This window comes from Lepisosteus oculatus, chromosome 9 (genome assembly GCF_040954835.1).
Source record: "Lepisosteus oculatus isolate fLepOcu1 chromosome 9, fLepOcu1.hap2, whole genome shotgun sequence".
Lineage (NCBI taxonomy): Eukaryota > Metazoa > Chordata > Actinopteri > Semionotiformes > Lepisosteidae > Lepisosteus > Lepisosteus oculatus.
The window spans coordinates 412744-436395 of record NC_090704.1 but is presented as its reverse complement, the minus strand read 5'-3'; the positions used below and the strand labels follow the sequence as shown (position 1 = coordinate 436395).

The window sequence follows — 23652 nt, the reverse complement described above, 5'->3', positions numbered from 1 at the left end:
CTCACAGTCCAGACTAGAAGTGCTTAAGTCATCCATATGTTGGCCTGCTGTCACGTTGGCATCCTCCTGGGACTTTGCTGATCTTACTGGGCATATGGCTTCATCTTCTTTATTGATATTAAGCTAAACTTCCCGCTGAAGCTGAATTCTATTTAGAGAAGCTCAAAATGCTTTTTAAATGGTACAAGATGCTGTAGAAGGCTAGGAATCCACAGTTATTGTGCCAGCACTACTGATGGTTATTAAGACCCAAATGCTGTTTGTAATCTGCATACGTGTCTAGTGCCATTGCAGATGTAAAAACCATGAAAATAAACTGGAGTAAATAAATCCAACACAGCTTTTGAGACATCTTGTTGGGAGGATGATGATTGAATGATCACAGCTTATACTTTTAAATGGTAGGGAAATAAATTAACATTTCGACAGGGAGGAACATACTTTGTATGTCTTTAACTATTTACAAGGATATCTGTGAATATCCCAGTAAATAATATTTTTAATTTTAAATTGGCAATATTTAATAGTAGAAAAGGAAAATTTTATGCATTTTAAGGGAGTGGATTGATCATTTGCTGGTTAAACCTACTGAACTTATTTTTTCAGAAACGTTGGAAAATTGGTAAGCAGATTTCCAGTACTGTCTTTGAACCCTGTCAGTTTGTGATGTCGGTATCCATTAGCAACACTAATTGCCCACCGGTTTATGTGATTCAGCTTTGGACCAATGCTTGATTCTCTTCTGCTGGCCTAATGGGGCTCACTTCCTCCCTTGCTCGCAAATCCTTTACCTTGGACTCTCGCCATCACCCGCGTCCACTGGCAGGCCTGGCGTTCAGCACCACGTGGCGCCTGAGGCCCGAGACCACGGCCAGCAGGCTTTGCCCTTGCCTTCAGCAGTCTGCACTATCCCTGCCAGACCTCTCACAAGGAAATCCACTGGTTCTCCCGAGTGTCCAGCAGGGTCGTCTCCTCTTGCAGCTTGGCGTCTTCTGCACTTCAGCTCGGTGCAGACGTCATCCTGCTGTGGCCGTGATCCCCTCATGTGTTGCGTTTTCTCATGTGATTCTTACCTTACTGCGGCGATTTAACACCTGGCTGCCACAGGTAACGGAAGTTTACACAGCAGAGGTTCTGATGATTATAGGCTTGGGTCAGCACCTTACAAGGTCCCTTTTCAACTGATTAGAAGAACATTTTCAATTCAATTTAAAATTTTAACTCATTTTGGCTGAAGATGTTGCTTGGTAATCAACGGCTGATTTGACTTGTGCAATTCAGATTTAATCTAGTGCTCAGCTCTCTTTGCTGGCTATAAGTGCTTCAGAGATCTTAGGACATGAACTCCACACTCTCGCAGCCCTCGTAGTCTTTCCCCTGCTCCCTGGTTCCCGGAGGTGTTTTCCTCGTCTCTGAGCCCTGGCCCTCCTGCCGCTGGCTGTCCCGTCTCGGGCAGCGGTTTCTGCTTCGCCAGGTCATGCAGGGGCTTCACCTGCATTTTTTCTTACTAAAATTGATTTTTCATTGTGACAAAGTGAGGGGGCACACCTAAATCATTCAGAATGTGGGCTGTACCCCTGCCGGAGGAAACTAGCTGTTTTTGCTATTTTAATCTTGATTTTTGGGCACTATTCGATCTTTACAGTAGCCAAAGATGACGTGTGATTTACTGTATTATTTAAAGATGCACTTTATTCCTTTTAAGTTTTGATTTGTTGTGAAAAAACAAATGACTTATATTTGGAAAAGTTTAAAGTGATTATGATGAAGAACCAAACGAAAGATAAAGCAACATAACATTGTTACAGTATGCTTTTTATAAGAGAGAAGGAATTATTTTTTTCAAAAGGTGTCAATTTGTCTAGCACATTAAAGATGTTTAAATAAAAACAATGGCATTTAATTTATTCTTTCTCTTTTAGATGATCCTAGATAATGTTTGTTTTCATTGGAGCTTTTTTGGCACTCTCACTGGTGCACAAATAATTGTTCACATAGCAGTAGCATAATGGTTCTATTTAAAAGACTTCATTCTTACAATTTGAGTTAATTGTTTGAAAAACTTTGGAAATGTTTGTAGCTGGGTCCTGTACGTGTAGGAGTCTTAGCTTTAAGAGTGTTGCGTGCATAATTGTAATTGTTCTTACAATTGTAATTGCTCTTTTCTGAGCCCAACTTGGAGATGGAATGAGTTCTACTGCTGTCGCATAAATACTCTAGATAAGCAGGAGCAGGTAATGTGGTAAGCCAAGTAGGCTTGTTTGATTGTGTGTGCACAAAGCCTTCACTGTTTATTCATTGATGTGAATAAACAATGCTGACAAGCCACCATTACCCTGCACAAGATCCTTGGAATCTTTTGCCAGACTGCTTTAAAGATGGCAGTTTTTATTGTTTTATTTTACATTCAGGTTCACATCACCATCTGCTAAGCACAGGAATCTTCCATATCTGTGCCAGGCAAGACCTCCTGAAACATAACACTGCTAGTCTTCACCTTATGTCTAAAATCACAGATTCATGGAAAAGTTTACATGAGACAAATCCTACTTGGGATTCAACAATGGGAATTAATGAAAATGAAACTCGACTGAGTACAGAAGATAAACCTTATCTTTCCAGGTTTGATGACAAATGTGCTCTGTTCCTTTTACACTTCACTGTTCTCCTGTGTGTTTTCAAGGCTGCCTAAATGGGTTATTTCTTTCTGTTTTGTTTCTAGGTTATAATTGAGCTTCAGTTCTAAAAAATCTGAATTTGGTTTCGGACTGTGAAATTGTTTTTTTTTATTGTTGCCTTCATGGAAAAAAATAATAAGCCAAGTTTCTTCTTTAAATCACAGAACTCTTATCTGTTCAAGTAGCTTAACCTCTGTCTTGCAAACACTAGTGTGGCAAATGCCTTTATCAAAAGTGACTTAACAGAGATGACAGGTTTCAGCCCTCTTTCCCTGGCAGTTTTGGTACCAGTTTGCACAGCCGGGTTTGCTGTAGCAGTCAGCTCTTCAGCCAGGAGTCCAGGGCCCTGCTATTTACTCCAGTCTGTTGCCACCATTTCCAAGTGTAACATTAACTCAAGCAGTATAAAACACACACTGTGACTCGGCTCCTCTTTCCCGATAACCCAGGCGCACTTCCAGAAATCGGACTGTGGTTTCTGTGCGTTTCACAAGTGCTTTTACCCCCAGCAGTGGTGGCGGTTTCTTTTCAAGCAGGATGCCTTGGTGTGCAGCTGTGGCTGGAGAGGCCAGTGGTTCCTGGGACAGCAGACGGCAGGAGTGAAGGAGTTTGCTGACGGACCACAGGTCACCGAAGGGTGATGGAGACACGGTCACAATGACTGAAGCACTTCTGTGAAAGACAGTGGAGCAGACAGCAGAATTGGCACAGTGTGGGCTGAAGTCATCATTTGCCGTTATTTGTAATTGGCAAGTGGGTCCTCCTGTGGCCTGCTGCTCCTCCTGCAGAGGCGCTCTGGCCTGTAGATGACTCAGTACTGAACAGGCTCAAAGGACAGCTGGTCTGTCGGACTACGCTGACACTGACTATAACTGATCAGCTTTCTTCGTGGATTTTACGTTTTATAATAATTTTCTGTGCTGCGTAGAGCTCTTGGAGACCTCTTCGTTATGGAGGAAGAGCCTAAATTGAAGAGGCATGTCCTGAATTCAAGCCCATGTGTTTTCCGTTACACATCTCACTAGTCAGGCAGCAAAAAATACTGCACCAGGACTGCTGTTAACTGAAGATTGTATCCAACGTTTTTGTTAAATTAAATGATATACTGCTTCTTCATTGTATATGAAATTGTTCAGTGTATGTACTTTATATACAGTTTCAAGCGTCTGCTTTTCAGGTTATTTAATGCAGTAGCACATCCGAACCACCACTTGCCAGGAGGAGGAGTGCACAAAGTACCTAGAAGTGCTGGTTTTGCAGAGTGAAATTTAACCAACTAGACTTTGTACATGTTCTGTCTGCAGACAATGAGGTTAAGACTTCATATCAGACTGTGGGCTCAGGATGCTAGACGGGTTCTGAATTACAGAGTAATTCAGATGTCTTTTGTGTGATGGTTTTAACATCTGAGGTCATTTCTAAATTGCATAAAGAACACACTGTCGTCAGCCTGCAGTTAGTTTCAGGGATTAAACAATAACCTTTTCTGTATCCCAGTGGGAATTGTCCAAGAGCTAACAAGTCAATTTAGTATAATTTTCCTTTCGTTAATCCCATCTCATCAATTATTCCTGTGTGAAGTGAGAGGAACTGAGAGCTTTGGTGGGGAATTGCGTCATTGCTTACATGTTAAATCCGTGGTGGGTGATGTCTGTGTTTCAGCCCTCGGTAACTGACTTCTTTTACCCTCATGCTGACTGCTGAGCCCCACACCCTCACAGAAACTTGGCAGGCAAAGGGGCTGACATCAGTGGCTGTGCTGGATGGAAGAGTGTGCGTTTATGTTTATGTGAGCACAGAAGATAGAAGCAGTGAATGAATGTGTTGCATTGCTTTTTGAATATATGTAGCCGCTGTCTGTATGACCATTTTGTCTCTTATCTAACCACCATTGAATTCCTTCATGGTAATAGGCAGCTCTCAGGACACAGCGCATTACCTCTACTGAGCAAATACTGGGGTTTCCTTCTGCTGCATTGATCTGTCCTTTATTTTCATAATTGACAGCCTGTACCCTAAACTTTCAGGGGGACAGAAGTAAAAATTGATGGCTAGCTACAGTGTTTAGAGATATACACAGAAACAACATTAAAGTTCTTAATTGTTCTCAAAAGTGGATTGCTAAGCAGTCTTTCCCTGGCTGTTGAGAGAGAGATCCATGTCACCAAGTTCATGGTTAAACACATTAGCTGGTCTAAAGCATGCCTGACTTCAGCTGAGCTTCCAAGATCACAGACCCTGGATTCTGTGACGGCACAGATCTTGACAAACAAACACTGAAGATGCTGTGTTCAGATGCCATTAGTTGTAAGTGTCGTACAATTTCAAAACACTAATGAGCAGTAAGTAATAGCAGAAGTTGACAGTGGTTCCAGAAATGACAGAATTCATTGGCAGGAACCTATGAAAGCAATCGTTGAATGTGTTCTTCCATTTTTTTAATTGCCATGTTTAATCTGGAAAGAGTACACCCTGTAAAAGCCTTAGAATACTGCTTTAAGTGTACTTAGAATAATCAGAATACTGATTTTTTTTTATTTTATCTCATTTACACCTGGAAATGTTATGTGATTTAAATAGTTGTAGCTTTTGGCTGTTGTAAGAAGTGTGTAGGAGGGCCTGGTTGGGGCTCTCGACTCCTGACTTCAGGGCTGTGGATTTAAATAAGGCAGTGGAAGACTACAGCTGTACCCTTGGGCACGATAAAAATAAAAATAAAGCAGTGGGTCATTGCATTCTCAATAAGTCCCACTGGATAAAGCTGTCAGCCAAATGAATTTAATAGAATGAATCTCTTTTTTGCCGTTTCTGTTTCTCAAGTCTGCAGTTTTAAGAAAGACCACAAGGTGGCCCTCGGGCTGAATTATCAGTTCAGTCTGGGTCTGCAGAGCAGCTGTAAAAATTCCTCCGGGTTTACTTCTGTTCCCAATAACACTGAGAATCAACCTAGAGTAATAAACCAGAGGACAATAAAATGGCTTACATAAGAGTGCTCCTGCTTCCAGCATGCTGTAATGGTCATTTCAACTGTTACCTTCCAAGTACTGAATTACTTAACATTACTGAAGCTGTCGAAATCAAATGTTAATAACTTTGTCATATAAACACTCTTTGTTACAGAAGGCGATGTAGCTGCTGATTTATTCTAGGGCAGAGGAGTTTGTTTTTGTACTACTTTTTTATTTTTCCTTGGTGATTTTAAACCTAAGAGTATAGATTGTGCATCATCGTCATTTTAAGATTAAGATTTTGTCAGGTGAGAGACATCTGAACAAGTAAACATTGATATTGAATATGGAAGACCCAGAGGTCCCCCACAGACAGACTACTATTCACCCCAAGACTGTGCCAGTTTACTTCATTGGCTACTTCAGCAAACCCATGGATGTGATGGGTCATCCTAAACTAGAATTGGAAATAATTGTCATAAATGTATTATATGTAGTAGCAACAATTCCATATTTTTACTATTTTTAGGGTAGAGCAGGAAGAGAGGCTGCCTGAACCTGTTACTCCTTGTTTCTGGTAACTGGTGTTTGTGGAAAAGCAGTTTCAGATATTCGCACGCTGGCATTTATGTAGAGTGACTTCAGTTTGTAGGCATCATGGTCTTAGTGGCATTTGATATGCTGATCATAAGGAGAATAAGAATACTTCCTTGTGTGTATTGTTAGACAGAGATCAGCCAGGTGAGCTTCCGTCTCCGGAATAGTTTCCAATATGTGCTGTTCATCAAGTCTTCCTGCACTATTACTATTTCTGGATCAAAACCTATCTCAAGTGTATCTCAAGAGATAGGTGCACTGTATGCAGAACAGTATTCCAGAGACAGGTTCCTGATGCATTCAGAAGCATCCATGTTTAGAAACAGGACAAGCTGATTTGTCACCTTTCCCTCCTCACTATCCATCGGAAGAACCACAGCTCAGTTTTTACTGAGCAAGTGTTTTGCAAGTTCATTGTCAGAATACTTCAAACAAGACATCCTGTAGCTAAATATATCTGACAGCACGTAACTGTGGATTCACTTTACAGTTTATTTTCGTCAGTCTGTGTAAAGTAGGTCATTTGCAGGTATTTCGGACATCTTGCCCCTCACCCTATGTTAACAAGGATTATTCAAAACCCAAGAAGTACCTTCCGGAGTAATTCAGAAAATGTAGTTTGATTATAAAAGTCTTCTTTGTGTGGCCCCAGTCCCAAGTGCAGAAGTACTCAAAATTCCTGGCATTCCTCCTCGCTTGTCACCATGTTTAATTTTAATCACTTTATTATGGAGCTTAGTGAGAACCATAGTTTCCACTGGTTAAGTGAAACAAGCTACCTCCTACAGACTCAACAGATGCCTTAATTTCTTGAAACCCTTTTCAGTTGAGGAAGCAGATGAAAGTGTTGAAAGTGCTTGACATTATGTAAGAATGAAACAGGGTCATAATTCACTTCATGAGCCTTCATTAGGGCACAGTTAAAACCATGTGTTTAAGTGAGATTGTACCTTCCAACAATGGAGCATGCATGGTTTTCTGTAGTGAGTACATACATGCATATTCAATATACATCACATGGTTTTGTTTATTTTTGACAATTAGTCAAAAGGCAATCACTGCAGAGATAGTTTTGAGTTCAATAAGAGCAGAATATTTGAAAAGGTTAACTGTGAACCAGCTGATATTTGCACTGAAAATGTAGAAATGACCTGGTGTTGTTTAATGTTTGTCCAAAAGATTTGAGGCACAAGACTGAAAAGGGGGCTTTTATAAGTGTCAATTCACATGAAAGGTATTTTTGCCAATATGAAGACTTGAATACAAGAACAAACCCAAATCAGTACAATTCTTATAAAAACACCAAGACTGAAGAAGCAGACTAAGTTTCATAAATAAATCCTTTTTTATTTTGAACAATATAAAATTAAATCCTTTTTTACAATTTATTCCAGTATGAGATTTTATATCCAAATAAAGTAGCTACATTTTGATAAATAATATTAAAAATAACATTCATTCTTTGACAAAAAGTATCTCCATTTGCTCTTTCAATGTCTTTCTGGAAGAGATAATTGATAGCTGCCACATCCGTGAACTCTAGTGCTCACATAAGCAAGGACTGTCGCCACTGGCTTGTTGCACAAGCTCATGGTGGTGTCTCTCTTGGGATACAGGTAATAGTACACACAATTAAGTTATGTTTATATATATCTAGAACAATTATCTACAGTTTGTGTCATGTCTTAAACTTACAAAATATACACAAGAGTCAGTATTAAGAAACAAATTCTACAGCCCTAATTACAGTTTGCTCCAGAACGAAGCTACCACTGATGCTCCAGTATTATGAAGCGTTTTTTTACAGAAATGATAAGAGTGCTGTTCTGTTGTCCAGCTACACAGTGCACTTCACCCAGTCCTCATGGCGCATGTCCATAATTCCTTGGGAATTTTGTGGCGAAAGAAGGCGGCGTTCAGTCCATTTGCATTGTTTAGTCTCTGTTTCAATGGACGCTGCTGTGAGTCTTTCGCCATCCCAGTGGAGCTAATCTCTGAACTTGTGGATGTCATTGAAGAGTCTGTAGAAGGGGTAGGAGGCTTCATTGGTGTGAGGGCAGTTGTAGGTGCACTTGCAGGACTGAATCATCATGACCTGCTTGCTGAAGGCCTCCCCGTCCTCACAGCGGAACTTGACCTTGACCGTGCGGGTCTGCTGGGGGCTGCAGCACCTCCCGTCCGCACAGGAACCACAGTATTTGGGCCGGTATTTCTTCAGGCTAGAGCACCCCGCATACGAGATCCTCACGGCCTGGCTGGACTTCCTCGTTCGGCTGCACTTCTTTCCACTCTGAAAAAGCAAAGGAGGAACAAAGTCTTAAATGGGGGCTGCACTGGCAGGGGTTCAGTTTATTTCTCCCTTGCATATACAGGGCAGGCTTTCTTCGATAGTGATGGGGCTTCAATAGCCTCGACTCAAATACATACCTTTAAGCTGGTGTAGGGTGACTGGGTGCAGGGCCGGACTTCACAGATGCGCGTCTCCTTCACCAGCTTGCAGTCCCTGTTGTTGTTGGTAACCCTAGTGGAGATGCCCGTGCCGCAGGTCTTCGAGCACTGTGACCAAGGTGTGGTCTGGATGATGCACTTCTGGCTGTCAAACGTATGGCTCTCAAGCTGGCGGTAGGCTGCAGGAAAAAACATGAGACACATAAGTTAATCTTGGAGAGGCTCTCACTGCCAGCCAGTCACCAAAGCATCTAACCATCAGACCAATGATGATGATGAACACATTAAAGTTATATCCATGTGACACTTACCAGGCAGAGACTTGAGACCTCCCTTGACTATGGCAATGAGCTCGTTGATGTTGGTGAGGTGATTGTCTGAGTCTTCAGGCTTGATGTCTTTGTCAAAGGTCTTGCTCAGCTGTCCCCTGGAATCGGGCACCTTGCCTTCATCACAAACCCATTCCTCACAGCACTGACCAGTCACCTTCACTAGTCTGGGATTGGCACAGCCCAGGTTGGGCAGGGACAGTTCCTGAGGGCACAGTGGGATGCACCCCACAGCCCCATCAATACAGGTGCACTGGTGCTTGCAGTTCGGCTGGAAACTCTCTCCATTCTGGTAAATCTTGCTGTTGTATTCACAGGGTCTTCCTTCTGACTTGGCTGTAAAGACAGACAAAAAAAATCTAAGTACCTTAAAAGCTTAAGTTACAGACTAAGAAAAGTGAATGTAACTATTTTCTTTCCTCTGTTGAGCTTCGTTGACCACAATTTACAGTACAAATTCCTCAGATACCCTAGAGACCTGAGGGCTGAACAATGAGCTACTTAGGAATCACTTTTCCTTCTGCAGGACGTATAAGCCCTGCGTTTAGTCCAGACGCTGAATTACATTCCAGACTGCTGAAATCACATGCCTTTCTGCCAAAGCGAAGAACAACAAAGCGTAACCATACATGGTCTAAAGACTATGGAACTTTCCTGGTAATAATCTCCCCAACCCACGTCCTTTTTTCAAAGTCTGAGAGATCTACCTCGGCAGATGCCTCTCGGAGCCCCCAGGATAGCTCCGAAGTTGCACTCCAGCCCCTTGGTGTGATCGCAGGGCTCGGTCTTGCTGCAGTCCTCGTTGAGCTGCCTGGCGCAGACTCGACAGCAGCCGCATCCATCCAGAACAAGACTGACGCCCGGAGCGCACCTGGGCACCTCCCGGGGACAGGCGCATTCCGACGGGCAGGATGAGAGGACCTGTGGGCAAATTCAGGTGTACCGGAATAAACAAGTGACCTAGCAAATGATTAACAGTTGTATCTAAAGCAAGCCTCTCTCTTCCTAAATTAAGGGGGGTTTCAATTTTTTTTTATGTGGGGTTTATTTTTGGTTTCAAATTGTTCTCTCAATGGAATACCAGCTCTAAATCCAAACGTCGGTCACGCTAATCAATACTTCTTCAACTTTTTGTTCAACAACTGCTGTAAAACTTGAGAAACCTATTACTTGTCTCCTTTACAGAAACTGCTACACACGGTCGTACTATATATATATGTGTGTGTTAGAGAGCGAGAGGTTAATACACAGTCCTTATCACGTAAAAGTTTTAAAACGAAAATACTAACTTACCATGCTGAAACTTCCCGAGATGATAACGACAAGCGGCAACATTAACATCTCGGCGTTTTCGTTCGGTTCTAGAGACTTTCAAAGAAAACAAAGGTCGGCTCTTCCTTGTCTGTACAATATTAAAAAAGGTCTTCCTCGGAGGAATCGAACGGTAGCGAAGACGCGGTATCTCGTTTGTTTTGTAGTCTGGCAGGTAGCAGGGAGCTGCTGCTGCCTAAAGCTGTGGTTGCAGTTGCACTGTGGTGAAACTCCGCTCCACCAGGCTTATATACTGTAGTGAAGCTGACGCAGTGTTGGCTGAATGTTGAACTGTTCCGAAAACTATGCAAGGAATGTTTCTTGGCGCGTTTTCCATCCAAGCTAAGCACCACCCTGTCTAAGTTTTTTTTCTGAAATGGATTTTCCTCTTGCAAATGAGGGCACATTTTTCCTTCTTCCCTCATGCTTTTGCCCTCCTTTCTAAAACGATTTAATGGCTTTATGTTCTTCTTCTTATTATTATTATATTCTTAATACTTCTTATTTATTATTATTATTATTATTATTATTATTATTATTATTATTATTATTATTATTATTATTATTATTATTATTATGCAAACGAAGGATATCATTAGCTCTCCTTATTCCTAGAAGGGGCATTGATGTTGATATCGAGTGGACAGTTAAAAAGCGATGAACTTGAAAGCAACAGCGCGATATTCTTATCTTGCGAGCTTCCCGGCTCATTTTAAATTTCAAAGAGAAGTTCAAAATCCACGTAGCCAACAAGCTGAGTGTTTGATGTGGGCCCAGGCTCAGTTTGCAGATTTCGTCAGCACGAATTCCAACATTTTTATTCAGAGAAAGCCCATCCCCCTCCTCGCATTCCTGCAAGAATGAGTTCCCGAACTGGGACCACACGCAGAAGAAAACTCGAGCTGGCAGTGGAATGCAAGCGCGTGTGGTGTTTTGTCATATAGCCAGTTTTAGAGGCGTTATGTAACGGTTTAATTATTTTATGACACACAACAATCTCTGCGGTAGAATACCACCTGTCCATTAATCAGCAAATCTAGTTTAGGATACCTCCCATAATTTTAATTGCAATCTCTCCCTTCGCCCCTTCGGGCTGCGTTTATTACCGCCAGAAAACTGGGAAGACCGTTTCGGTGCTCTACTGCAAGTGGCGCTTTTTTCGATTCCAATATAAAATTGCCAAAGCTGGCGGTTTTGGAGGGGGTCACCCTTACCGAGGCTCGTAAGACGTCTTAAATGCTTTCCTACAGAGCCTGGAAATAAAGTAAACTTTACAACTTCTATTTTTGGCCCTGTATCCTCTTTATTCCATTGTGCTAAGCAATTCCAGATGGGGAAGCAGACTCCAGACGTAACAATATTGCCATATTTGGTATGGCAGTAGCCTGCATTATTAACATATTTCTACTTCAGTTAACCAACCACAAAGCATTCCTGACAGCTTAAAGGGTTGTTAAATATGTTCTCCATACAGGAAATTCCTTACCGTTCCTTGGGTTAATTTACTTTTCACGCAATCTGTCCATCACGATTTAAATAAAAAAATACCATTTGTGATCCAATTTTCCACATAAGATTTTAGTTTGGGGAGAAAAAATAGCATAGTAGTTTAGTCTACTTTTCAACGGGGTTCTAATAAGTGACATTCCATTGAAATTCGAAATTCTTATAAGATTATTAGTAGTTCCAAACTGGATTTGGACGAGAAGGCTTATTTTTGAGGATCTAGAAAGAATTGCTTTGGGTAACGAAGGAATATGATGCGTAAAATATTTTCCAGTACATTGTTTTCTAATTATTATCTAGATAAATTAAGGCATTTTGTATAAATCTTCGGAACACCAGCAATGGATATAAAAGTCATGAAACGTATGTTTCATTCAAATAATGGGGATTAATAACGAAAAGCTTTACATACTGTATATCCAGTACATTTAAAGACGCGAGGGAATGCTTTTGCAGTCGAGGAGGGAGAATATTTCAATGGTAAGTTGTTTTTCTTAAGCGTGTTTTAAATCGCATTTTGAATGTATCTATTAAGACACCTGTGTAATTCTTCGCAGTTTTATGACATGCTTATTTTAACGTTAAATTACAGTATAAGCATGCGGGACATTTAGTGTGACAAATTACAGTTTGACAGTAATTGTACTCCACAACTTTACGCACTTGCTGGCTTCTTGCCAGCCTCTGTTGATACAATGTATACGTGTGTGTAATATATGTATAACAGCAAAAACAAAACACAGTTTGTAAAGACTAAGGGCTCTTTCTGTTTTAAAGCTGTGTCTGCGTTGTATACTTCGATCGACACACTAGATGGCGATGTGCTGCGGGTACTATTTGGCTATCTGTATCAAGTGCGAATATAAAGTTAATGGGAAATGCCACGGATAGCTAGTTCAGTGTTCAGTTTGATATTTACAGTGATCTAAAGAACTGTTCAGGCATTATTTGAGTCTGTAAACTCAAATTTGCTAATTGTAAACGGAAGGAATGATACAGTGCAGATTCAGAAGCATCATACTGAATGGTTTTGCTAAGATATTTATATATAGATTCTATATAGATTGAAAACTAAAAATCCCTCACGTTTCACCAAATACGGAGCGCAGTATAGGAAACTGCGTGTCAGGTATACCGGATTGTATCTCCCAAGCGAAGTCAGCGGACGTGTCCCGCGCTGAGAGCAGATTATCGGAAAGGTTACAAACGAGAGGATCCGATTCGGCCCATCTGTGTTATTCATATTCTCGTTTAGATCTCATCACATATCTCGGGCAGCTCAACTTTACTTTCATATACGTAACTGTCCGACACTGGGAGGAAGCACGTCTCAGTATAACATGTCGATGCGCATCAGCATGCTAATTTAAACCAGAACAGCAACTGTTCATCTGGAAAGGTGCTTGCCACGCTTGGGTATTCTCCTGTATGATGGAGACGTCAGTAGTGCAATGCAAAGTACAACTTGTGTTTCAATGGAAACAACAAAGCCTTCATTTTAAGACGAGAAAACAAGGAAGAAACTGTTCCCATGAAGCGGTATTAGAGGAGAAACGCTGTCGCAGACTGTCCAGCACTCTGTGACTGTGTCTTGGGTCGGTCTGACAGACTGTTGCACAGTGACATACGCTTGGAAGCACGTCCTTCAGATTCCTTACTTTTCAGATGAATGGTGTTTTTCAGAAACAGTGCTGTCATTGTAATCAAGGCAGGGAAGGTGGAATAAATTCCATTATTGTTCCGCCATCAACACTGTTGCATATTCAGGAAACATTACAAGTCTTGGCTGGAGCTCCTGATGCTGTAATGGTAAGAATAATATTTTCCTGGCACATTCCAAAAGAGTCCCAATAGGACTCTATTTCTTGTCAGACAGAGGGTATAGCTCCTGGTCCTTCATAGCCTTGCTACATCATGTTTTCATTGCATGTAAAAACAGTTCCCCCACAGTATCAGAGTTCACGGACACATGTCCTTCAGCTGGAATACAATGGCTTGTTGGAGTCTATTTAAGCCCTGTCACTGCCACACTAATTTACAGAACTTTCTGCTGGGTCTCCCTGCAGAGAAGGGCTGAGCTCCACACACCTGTCCAGCAGATACCAGTGTTTGTGCCTCCTAGCTGTGAAGTGATCTGCCAAGAGGAAATTTGTTTTATATTAGGAAGCATTGTTAGAAAGACTTGAATCTAGAATTGAAATGCTAGAAATGATGTGTGATCCCCAAACCAGCATGATCAATGTTTATCTCATATTTACTTTTTCTCTATTAGCTTGCTTTATCTTACCATCAAGCTGTAACAGAGCTATAACATCTGTAGATTTCTAACCTATTTTTAAACTTAATGGCCAAGTCTTTCATACAGACAGAATCGTTTCATTTACCACACTCAAAATCATAAACATGGGCAATTTCAGATGGACTGGCCTTCAAAGATTAGGGTTCATATTGACTGAACTCCAAGTCTCTGAATGACCACAGCAAAACCACAGAACAGTGAACTGCTGTATTCTAAAAAACACAGTAAACCCCCCAACTAGTATAAATGTGGAAGACATCTTTAGCTTAGGTATGACTGTTCTATAGAAAGCTCTGTATTAGTTACAGTTATTAAAGTACTGCCCAATGACAGTGTAAGCCATTTTCTTTATAAAGAAAAAATATAAAAGCTATATTATAAAAGCCAAGGAGTCTCAGCAACATGAATTGAGTTAAGTGAATTAATCTGCATAAACAAACTGGCCACGTCCAGTATCATTGCAGTGTCCCTGTGAGTTCGCCAGCTGTTAAGATTAACTGTGTGTTAGGTGGTAGTAAGAGAAAGAACTTCTATATGGAGCTGATAACGAAGTTCAATCAGACTCAGCTGTCAGTAATTTGCAATCACTGTTGATGTCATTTCCTCTCCTAAACACTATAAATACTGTATGCGATCCCCTTCTCTCCCTCACACACGTCTTTCTGAATCCCAAGTCAACTCCACCTCCAGCTCTGCAGCTGCCCCTGGGTCAAACCTCACTGTGTATGGGGGTCCCAGCCTCCTCGTCCTTTGGCCAGGAGGTTGGCCCTCAGCCACGCAGGTTAGGCATAATCCTTTCAGTATGTCTAATTCTTGGGTTATTCCTACTGAAATATAATTTTCTGTCAAATCACCAGTTCCTATAGTTAAGCAGCTTTCTTTAAAGCTTGCAGGAGACTGTAAAACACCACTCCTGGATGGAGGATCTATCTGCCACTGGAAAGGCTCATGTGAGCCTGTACATCAAAGTACTGTGAGTGCAAGTGGCCTTGAAGATTACAGTTGTCTCAAGTAATATTAATGTAGACCATTGCAGAGGTAGAACCATGTCCTGAGTGAGGCAAAAAAATCAAAAATAAAATGACACCAGTAAAACTGAAACATCTGGTTTCATAAACTGAGTTGGTAACAATAGGTGAGTCACTGGTCTGAATTCCCATGTTCTTTTCTTCTTAATAGTCATATTGGTTGATATGCAGGTTGGACTGAAACTGAATACAAATCTTGCCCATTGTTCAAAGTAGATTTAATCTGACATATTCCACATTTAACTAAAGATTGCCTTCTTCATAGGATCAAGACAGGTTCATGTCCCGTTTAATAGAATAATTTTAACATTGTCTTCCAAACAGATACAAAATAATCAAGATTCGTTTTTAATCTACTGTATACATTTTCATTGAAAGTGTAATAATGAGGGAGAGAAATCAAAGTGGTCTTGGTAGTGTTTTTATTATGTTGCAATGGAACAAGTAAAGGTTTATTCCCTGCTGAGAAGAAAAGACACAACGTTTTGGCTGTGGAGCCTTCTTCAGGTGTGTTTTTAGTAGGACAACAAATTGAGAAGCAAGGTTTTATGTCTTTGTTAAACCAATCAAGTAATTATGCACAGATGTCATTTTATTGGTTATTTGTATGAAATAGAACTAGGGCACCTTCATACTGTAAACGAATAAAGCAAATCCTTGAGCCTTTCATTCAATGGTGAAACAAAAACATGGGTCTGGAGTGTGGATGAATTCCAGGTATGCAGTGGTTAGAAACCAATGGCTATGCATTGTAAACTGTCCTTATTGAAGGAAGAAAGGAATTTACCACATAGCAAGACTGAATATAGGCAGGTTGGGAGCAACGTTTGTTTAAGTGCTATCTGATTTTCTGAAGAAATTAGAGCCTTGCAGCTGCTATTTCATGTTTCTTAATGTTAATTACTATCTTTTAGGGAAAAGCTTACACTTTTAAGCAGTGCCCTTCAAGCAGGAAAGAGAAGTAAATTTATAATGCACAAATAATTCAGATTCTACATCCATTTCAACAGCAGTTGTCACTTCCTGTTTGGATTTTAATTTCACAGATTGAATGTTTTACAGAAGTAAATGTTTTCTCTGTCCTCAGTTTCTTTGAAAATCTGTTTTGCATAGGTCTGCATTCAAAATGTTGCACAATTCAGAAAAGTTCAAATAAATCACACAGGTAATTCACGTTGTTCTGTACTGTACACATTCATTTATGTCAGGAGTATATTGCAGTATCTGTAAAGCATGGGAGTATTGATTCAGTATGGATGGAAATATTGTAAACAGTGTGTGTTAGTAACAAAAGGCTGGAGGTGAGGAGTTCTATGTTGTTAGTCCTCATTGTCTGAACCTCCACAGCTCACAGTGCAGAGAGGTCTGCCTTCCTTTGTCTTATCCAAGGAGCATTTCTGCCCAGAGGAAAGCAGATCTTATGGCTGCATGTGGCAGACTGCACTGGGAAGTCCCTCTCTGAGTGATACACCAGAAAAGGACCAGGTGTGCAGTACTGTCTCCATGTGGACAGAAGAGCAGTGTGCCTTACACTTCTTTTTCCCATTTCTGCATGCTCATGTCTCTGGGGTGCAGAAATGACCAAACAGGTGCTTGGACTGAAAGATCAATAGCACAATCAACCATTAAATACATGAAACCTGCAAAAACAGGTAATGGATCATATGACGGAAATGATCGTATAACAACTTATTGATTAAGTATAATGAAGGGCATATGCAATGCTCCAATAAATGTTTGTACAGTAGGAGGGGAGCCAGTGTATATGGCAAACATAATAAGAAGCTTACATAATAATACATAGGGGAGCTCTGCATAACCAACTGCTGTATGTGATAATCACGTGCAGGACAGTGCATATTTTTAGGACGAGTGTGCGAGGGAATAAATTGGAGGAGGAAGATGGGGGAGGGTGGGGTTTCCCAGAGGAGGAAGAGTGTTTAGGGAAAGGAGTCGGGGAAGGAGGATGAAGTTGGTAGGATGTTCTCATCGGTGTCTGGAGGAACATCCTGCTCAGGGCTAACTGCGAGTCTTCCCTTTTAGACACCATGGAAAATACCTTCATTAGTACACATAGAACATCAGAAAGTGTTTCCAAACTGCAGGCTGGTTACACTACTTCTGACTTGATACCATGCCAAATATTCAGAGCACTGGGACCTGCGCTCAGAAAGATGTTGAAGTGAAAAGTCCTCTTTTTAAATTTACGTAACACATGAATAAAATAGAATTAATTTATTAACAGCAAATGCACATTGGGGTTTTGAATATATATGTACAGTGGACAATTTCTGTAATTTGTATGAACCAAGGTTTATTTTTCATATTATTGGTCTGAAGACCGATGGCGTGAATTAGTCTTTTCATGTATTTTTATTACCCTGTCACTTTCTGCATCATCGGCTAAGTTAGTGTTCACATGTGCTCTGCTGGACAGCCTAGGCCTCTGTCCTGCTGTTCCCATCACTCTCAGTCCTGACTGAATGGGCTCCATCAGCCCAGCAGGCTGCTGTTGTACTTTCTGATTTCATAATGCTGAGGCCAGATAAAATAGTTCGCTTGAAAATGTCCACATTTTATCCATGCAGCTTTCTCATCTCCATAAACAGGATTAAGCCTGATACACGAGCCTATTCCATCACAAGTTTAGGCAACAATTCACTCAAAAGCACTCAGTCATTACAAGCTAAATCAAAACTAAGATCACCTGATTATTTTAAATGATCAAATTCTGAGTCATTGTCTTTATCAGGAGAATATGGCAACATTTGATAATGATGTTATTGGATTTGTAAGGATTCAAACTTGAAAGAAAAATATGCTGTATATAAACTGTTATTATTAATGTATTAGAAATATAATGAATATTGTGTTCTCTGTAACAGTCCAGCACTCTCTGTGTCCTGACAAGCTAGTTATCAGAGTCTATCTTCACTGATGTGCAGTGTGTGACTCTTTATGTCCCATTATAACTGTTGTGCTGTTGCTCCCTATAGCAGTAACTTCAACTCTTGCAATGAAACTCAGTACCTACTCCGTCTGATGTGAGAACCAACAGTCTCTTCTCTGCTGCCATGAGCTGTTCAACAGTGCTTATAGGACCTGCTGCAACAGAGCTTGCAGCTTGCCAAGCTCTGAGTGTTATTGTTGACTTCTCCAGAATCTGTAATTGGTACATGTCTGAGGCATTGAAGCATCCCCTGAGCATGATGTTGCCACCACCAAGACTGACTATAATGATGGTGTAGACTGGGAGATGGGCTGTGTTGGGTCTGTACCAAGCATAATACTTGGCATTTAGATGAAAATGTTGCAGTTTGGTCTCATGTGTCCACAGCACCATTTGTTCCGATGTTTCAGCATCAGTCTGGTGCTTTGTCGAAAACTCCATGCGGGACATGAGATGGGGTTTCTACTCTGCCATACAGGTTTGTGACTGGGATGTTGTTAACTGATTCACATGTTCCCCAGCTGTTGAACTGTCTAAACTCCATTAAACTCTTTCAAAGTTGTCTTTGGCCATACAGAGGTGTCCCTCACCAGCTTCCTCCTTGTCCAGCTGCTCAGTTCGGCTGGACAGCCCGATCTAGGCAGTGTCTGGGTGGTAAGATGCACCCTCCACTTCTTGATGAGTGACTAGACCGCGCTCACAGGGATGTTCTGACCTCTCCTGATCTGTCCTTTTCAATGACGTTATCCCTGACTTGTTTTGAAAACTCCTTGGTCTTCGTGGTTGAGCCTTTGCTTGACATTCCCTACCTGACCAAGGAACCTCACATAAACAGTTTTTTTACTCTGAACTCATGTGAACCACTATTGATACACACAGATAGGGGCCACTCAATTAATTGTGTGGCTCATCAAGGGGGTTTTGCATACCTATATTAATTTAGGGTTTGACAACTTATTCAATCCTGACTTTTCTATTTTTCTTTTTTCCATTATCTATTTACTTATTTCTCTTGTGTATTGATTCAAATGTGTGGAGTAGGTTTTGTACATAAATATTAATATGAATATAAATATTAATTAATATTAATATAATAGTGCCATGACTACAAGCTTTACAGTAGCAAATGTGAAAACTGTGCAAAGATATGAATATTTTCGATATGAATCGATATGAACAAAGCACAATATTTATGTGTTAAGTGCACTTGGACAGCATGTTAAATGTTATAAAATAATGTGAAAATATAATTTATTCAAATATACACTACACTATGTGCACAGGTTCATTATATCTGTAGTTTTAAATTAGAAGGGGATGTTTCAAACCTAATTAATATGATTGTATCTTAACACTTTGCTGAGAGGATTAGCAGTCCTTTACTGTTATTCTGCTGTTTGGCACTGAAATATTGGCCAGGATGACAGCTTTTGAAACAGAAGGTGAAACTAGGAGGATTGAAAGGGGATGCATTTTCACAGGTTAACTAGGTGAAAAAGCTCCCTGGAATGTGGAATTAGGAGAGCATTTCCTGTTTTCTTCTGGGCTGTGAATAAGGAAGGAAGTTGGGTTCTGTTCAGACATCCATGCAGCCTGGGTTCCTGTAAAGGAAAAAGCTAAACAGCCAGGAAGCTGTTTACAAAGTGGTTCAGTAGTGTACTGTATTGTGAGTCAGTGAAGAGGACTGCTTGGAATGGTATATGATTGAATTCGCTGTGCGCAGAAGGAGATACCTGTGTGTTGAACTAGCTGAGCATGCTCCTGATTTGCTTTGACATTTCAGTGCACTACCAAGGGCTATGCCAAGGGCTATCCCTCTCCTGCTGCACCCCAGAGCTCTGGACTTCTATCCCGAAGGGCACCACAGAGTCACCTTTCCTGGCCGCTTTCAAATCCAGAATCAAAACCTTCTTTTTCAAAAAGCCTTTTATTTAATTGACGTCGGTGTCTGCTCCTTGCATATTCAACTGTGTTTGTTTTTAATTGTGCAACCCTGTTATATCTTAGAATTGTTTTTTTCTTACGGTAAAGTGCTGTGAGAATCTACTTTTAAAGGCACTATATTAAAATTATAATTATAAATAAAATAAAGTTCATCCAGCCCCAGAATAAATCTTCATATTGAACAGATGTAAAATTTTAAATGATTAAAAAAGCATCCTTAAACATGTTATAGTTAGAAAAAAGATGTACAGGTACTCCTCTAAGTACAAGTATCTTACATTCTAAATATTACTTAACAGCTCCTGGCAGCCTGAATACAGTAGTATGTGATGTACTTGGGGAGTGAACTAATAGGTGAGCTGGGAAGAGCCAGTCATGTGACATCAGGCCAGTAGCCCTTACTACTAGGTCAGCTAATAACTAGAACACAGTGCGTCTGTAACTTAAGGCACGAATGAGCCAGTGCGGTCATACAGTACAGTACATGTTGACTTGAACGCTTTAAACCACGTCGTGACTGTGGAGAGATTCTCCCTCCGTCTCTCTCCTCTCCGCCAATGAAACGCGCTTGTTATAAGAGAGCATGTTTTGCCAATAAAATCAAATCGTGGATTTTTCCAATGAATTAAAAAGAGAATTAGTTTAATGCTAAATAGGAAGGTACTGTATCTATAAATTAATTTGGATTATTTTTTATCTTGTTCATGTGCGACCATGCTTTTCTCAGATTAATGGAATTTAAAACGACATTTCTTGAGGGACCAACTAAATCCAATAAGACTCAGCTGTCAGTAATTTGCAATCCCTGTTGACGTCACTTAAAACATAAATACTAAACGTCATCCTTCTTTCCCTCGCTTACGTCTTCTTGAGTCCCATCTCTACTTGTGCAGCTGCTCGTTGGTCGCTCCTCTCTCTCTGCAGGCAGGGGGGGGACCAGCCTCCTCCTTCTGTGGCCAGAAGGTCAGTCCTCAGCCAAACTTTTAATAAAACACTACATAATCCTTTCGGTACGCCCAGTTCCTGGGTGGTGGTGTTCTTAGTGAATCCATTTTAGTGGCGCTTAACAATTGACATTATTGCGATTCACATTTGAAACATTTTGTTCCTTGGAACACTTCACTTCTTTCCTTTTTGAAAAACAAGTTTCCTCGCACTCGCCTTTCTGAGTAGACAAGAAGGGAGCCCGTATGTTTCCTGCCAGCCTCTTGTTACCGCCCGGAGAGCGGACACTGAACTGTGATACCTTTTCATGTGGTTAGGATCATTTGTAGCGTAAAACAAAAAGTAGGCGCTTTCCCATTTCGAAACGAGAAAGACATAAACATGCAATTGTATTTGTATCGAGCCGCGCAGAAGTGAGCCACACATTTTGCGCGATGATTTACAGACGTGAACTCTGAGCTGACAGGTTGCGCGATCTGTGGGGACTGATATACCCGTGCACGTGACGGTTTGTTAGTGCGCGTCATTCGCGTCCCGGCTCTCGCCTGCTTATTTGTCCTGTCCGCTTCCCAGTTTGCAATATTAGAAAATTAAGACTAATCGAGAGGCTGAGCGAAATAAAAAGACCAGCTCGCGAAAGGCTCACCCCCAAGTTTTGTTTCTAGGAAGGGATTTCAATTTGAGCGCAGCATGGCTGGATTGATGGCAGGGTTTGGCAACTTCACTCACGCGGTTGTGCGAGAGATTCCCGCATCCTTTGCCAAAGAAGCACTGAGGACGGGCAGCGCGGAGGTGGACCTGGCCAGGGCTCACAGAGAGCACGAGCTCTATGTCGGGGTGCTGAAGCACCAGCTCGGGCTTCAAGTGCTCCAGCTGCCCGCCGATGAAAGTCTCCCAGACTGCGTGTTCGTGGAGGATGCAGCCGTGGTGTGTGGAGACACGGCGCTCATAACCAGACCGGGGGCACCCAGCAGAAGGAAAGAGGTATTGCATTGTTAGTGCAAGACCTTAGAGAGCTCTGAGAGGAATAGCATGCAACTGTGCTGTCTAGCCATTGCTTAATAAATAGCGCTTTTTATGAAGTGTCAAGTTCTCTGCCTGACGGAGTGAGCCAAATGTTTATCTGAATGACTCTAAAGCCTTATGATTAACCGTGTGGGGTAGCACTTCTTTTGTTGCATATTGTATAAGGGTTTGTGTTTCACAGACAACGCCCTTTGAAAGACAGCAGGACCTGGTCAACAACGGGTTAAGACATGACAGTTGACTGACCGAGTTCATATCAGTATCTACTTCCTTCAGGGGGAGAAGAAGCGTTCTCTGTCACTGTTCTTTAATGGCGCGAGTAGAAATACCGGTTGTAGAAATCGATAAAATGTATAAATTTCTTTGTTTAAAACGTTCTCAGGTGTGTTTTCACTTACTGTAGCTCCGTCTGGATGAGACTTTGACAGCGCTCGGCTGTCACAGAGACGTTTTAGTCTTGAGCCTCCCAATATAGAATACCAATTCCAGGGGCTTCACAGCAAAGTTATGCTTATAGTACTTATGCAGTAAAGAGGAGGGGTGCTTGTAATCAGTATGACCTCGTTCAAAATTATTTTTGTTTGACAAATATTAAGTTGCAGGAGCGCATGGTTTAAGTCCCGCACGTGTTTCCACACCGTTCAAGACAAGCGGTCAGTCTTTTACTCGGAACCGCTACTTTGTGTCGTCTTCGCTTACACACTTGAAAGCAGCAATAAAAATACACATTTCCTTGTGAAAACATGCATAGATCGGACAGTGCTCCGTTAGGATTGTGAAGACACTAACAATGTCCATCAGCGACTGTCGTGTGGCCCACTGACATGTTTTTGTTTTGAGTAGAACAAGATGTTTATCAAAGTGGAGGACCAGTGAGTTACCTTTAGACTTTTAGTGCCATTGCGCGTCCTTTTCGAGGAGGAATTTCAAATGTGAATGAATTGGTAGTTCGCTTAATAATTAAAAATATGCAGTAATGTCAATCACACACCACAATGTCTGCTAAAATATGTAGTATTAACATATTTAAAAATACTTAATTTAGTATAATTTCTGTTAAGATTTGATTAGACGCATACACTCTAATACAGTTGTCTTATTGCTTTCTTATAAAAGAGCTGCAAGATAAATGGAGCTTGTCATATTTGCCTTAATTTGTGCGCTGGACGATACTATGAATAGATTTTTCTCCTAGCCGCTGAACTGTCTTGTGGAAGGTGCTGTTTGAACAGAGCCCTGTCACATCATGTTACGGCCAGTTACACTGAGCTCAATTCTGCTGGTAGAGCTTGCTCCAGACAGGCTGAAAGTGGTTACACATCCCATAATTTTTGCCACTAAAGGGGTGAATTTTTAAAAACTTTTCAGAACGATCAGAATAAACAGTTGTGGGTTGTATGGTCTTTGGTTATCATGTTTCACAATGCAATGAATGAAAAGTCATGAGTGGCACACACTGAAATTCTAACTGCAGTCAAATACACATGAGTACTATGCTAATTCATTAATTTAATGTTGCCCTTTATCTTTCTTTGGGCAGGAGTCATTTTAAAACTGAAGTTGCAGTAATAGAGAAATTATCACAAAGCTGGTAACTCTATCGAGTGAGGGGGCAGCTTTTCTTTAAACTGGCCAGCAGCCAT

General features: G+C 41.1%; 2 protein-coding genes across 3 annotated transcripts in view; one reads left to right on the top strand and one right to left on the bottom strand.

The window, feature by feature from the left end:
* Positions 1-7549: 7549 nt before the first annotated feature.
* Positions 7550-10552, bottom strand: ccn1 (cellular communication network factor 1). The gene is made up of 5 exons (XM_006634716.3): positions 10294-10552; positions 9708-9921; positions 8983-9336; positions 8651-8850; positions 7550-8513 (listed from the first exon to the last, which is right to left on the bottom strand). Exons 1-5 carry the CDS (start codon positions 10339-10341, stop codon positions 8211-8213), a joined length of 1119 nt encoding a protein of 372 aa, XP_006634779.1. The 5' UTR covers positions 10342-10552; the 3' UTR covers positions 7550-8210.
* Positions 10553-12083: 1531 nt separating this feature from the next.
* Positions 12084-23652, top strand: part of ddah1 (dimethylarginine dimethylaminohydrolase 1) — a 75567-nt gene continuing 63998 nt past the window's right edge. Inside the window, exon 1 of one of the 2 annotated variants that reach the window (XM_015355359.2) lies at positions 12084-12297. In XM_015355359.2, coding sequence (XP_015210845.1) covers positions 12262-12297 — 36 coding nt within the window. In that variant the 5' untranslated portion in view covers positions 12084-12261. Of the gene's footprint in view, positions 12298-21486; positions 21968-23652 lie in introns of those variants that run through there. The other variant, XM_006634715.3, reaches the window with a different exon arrangement.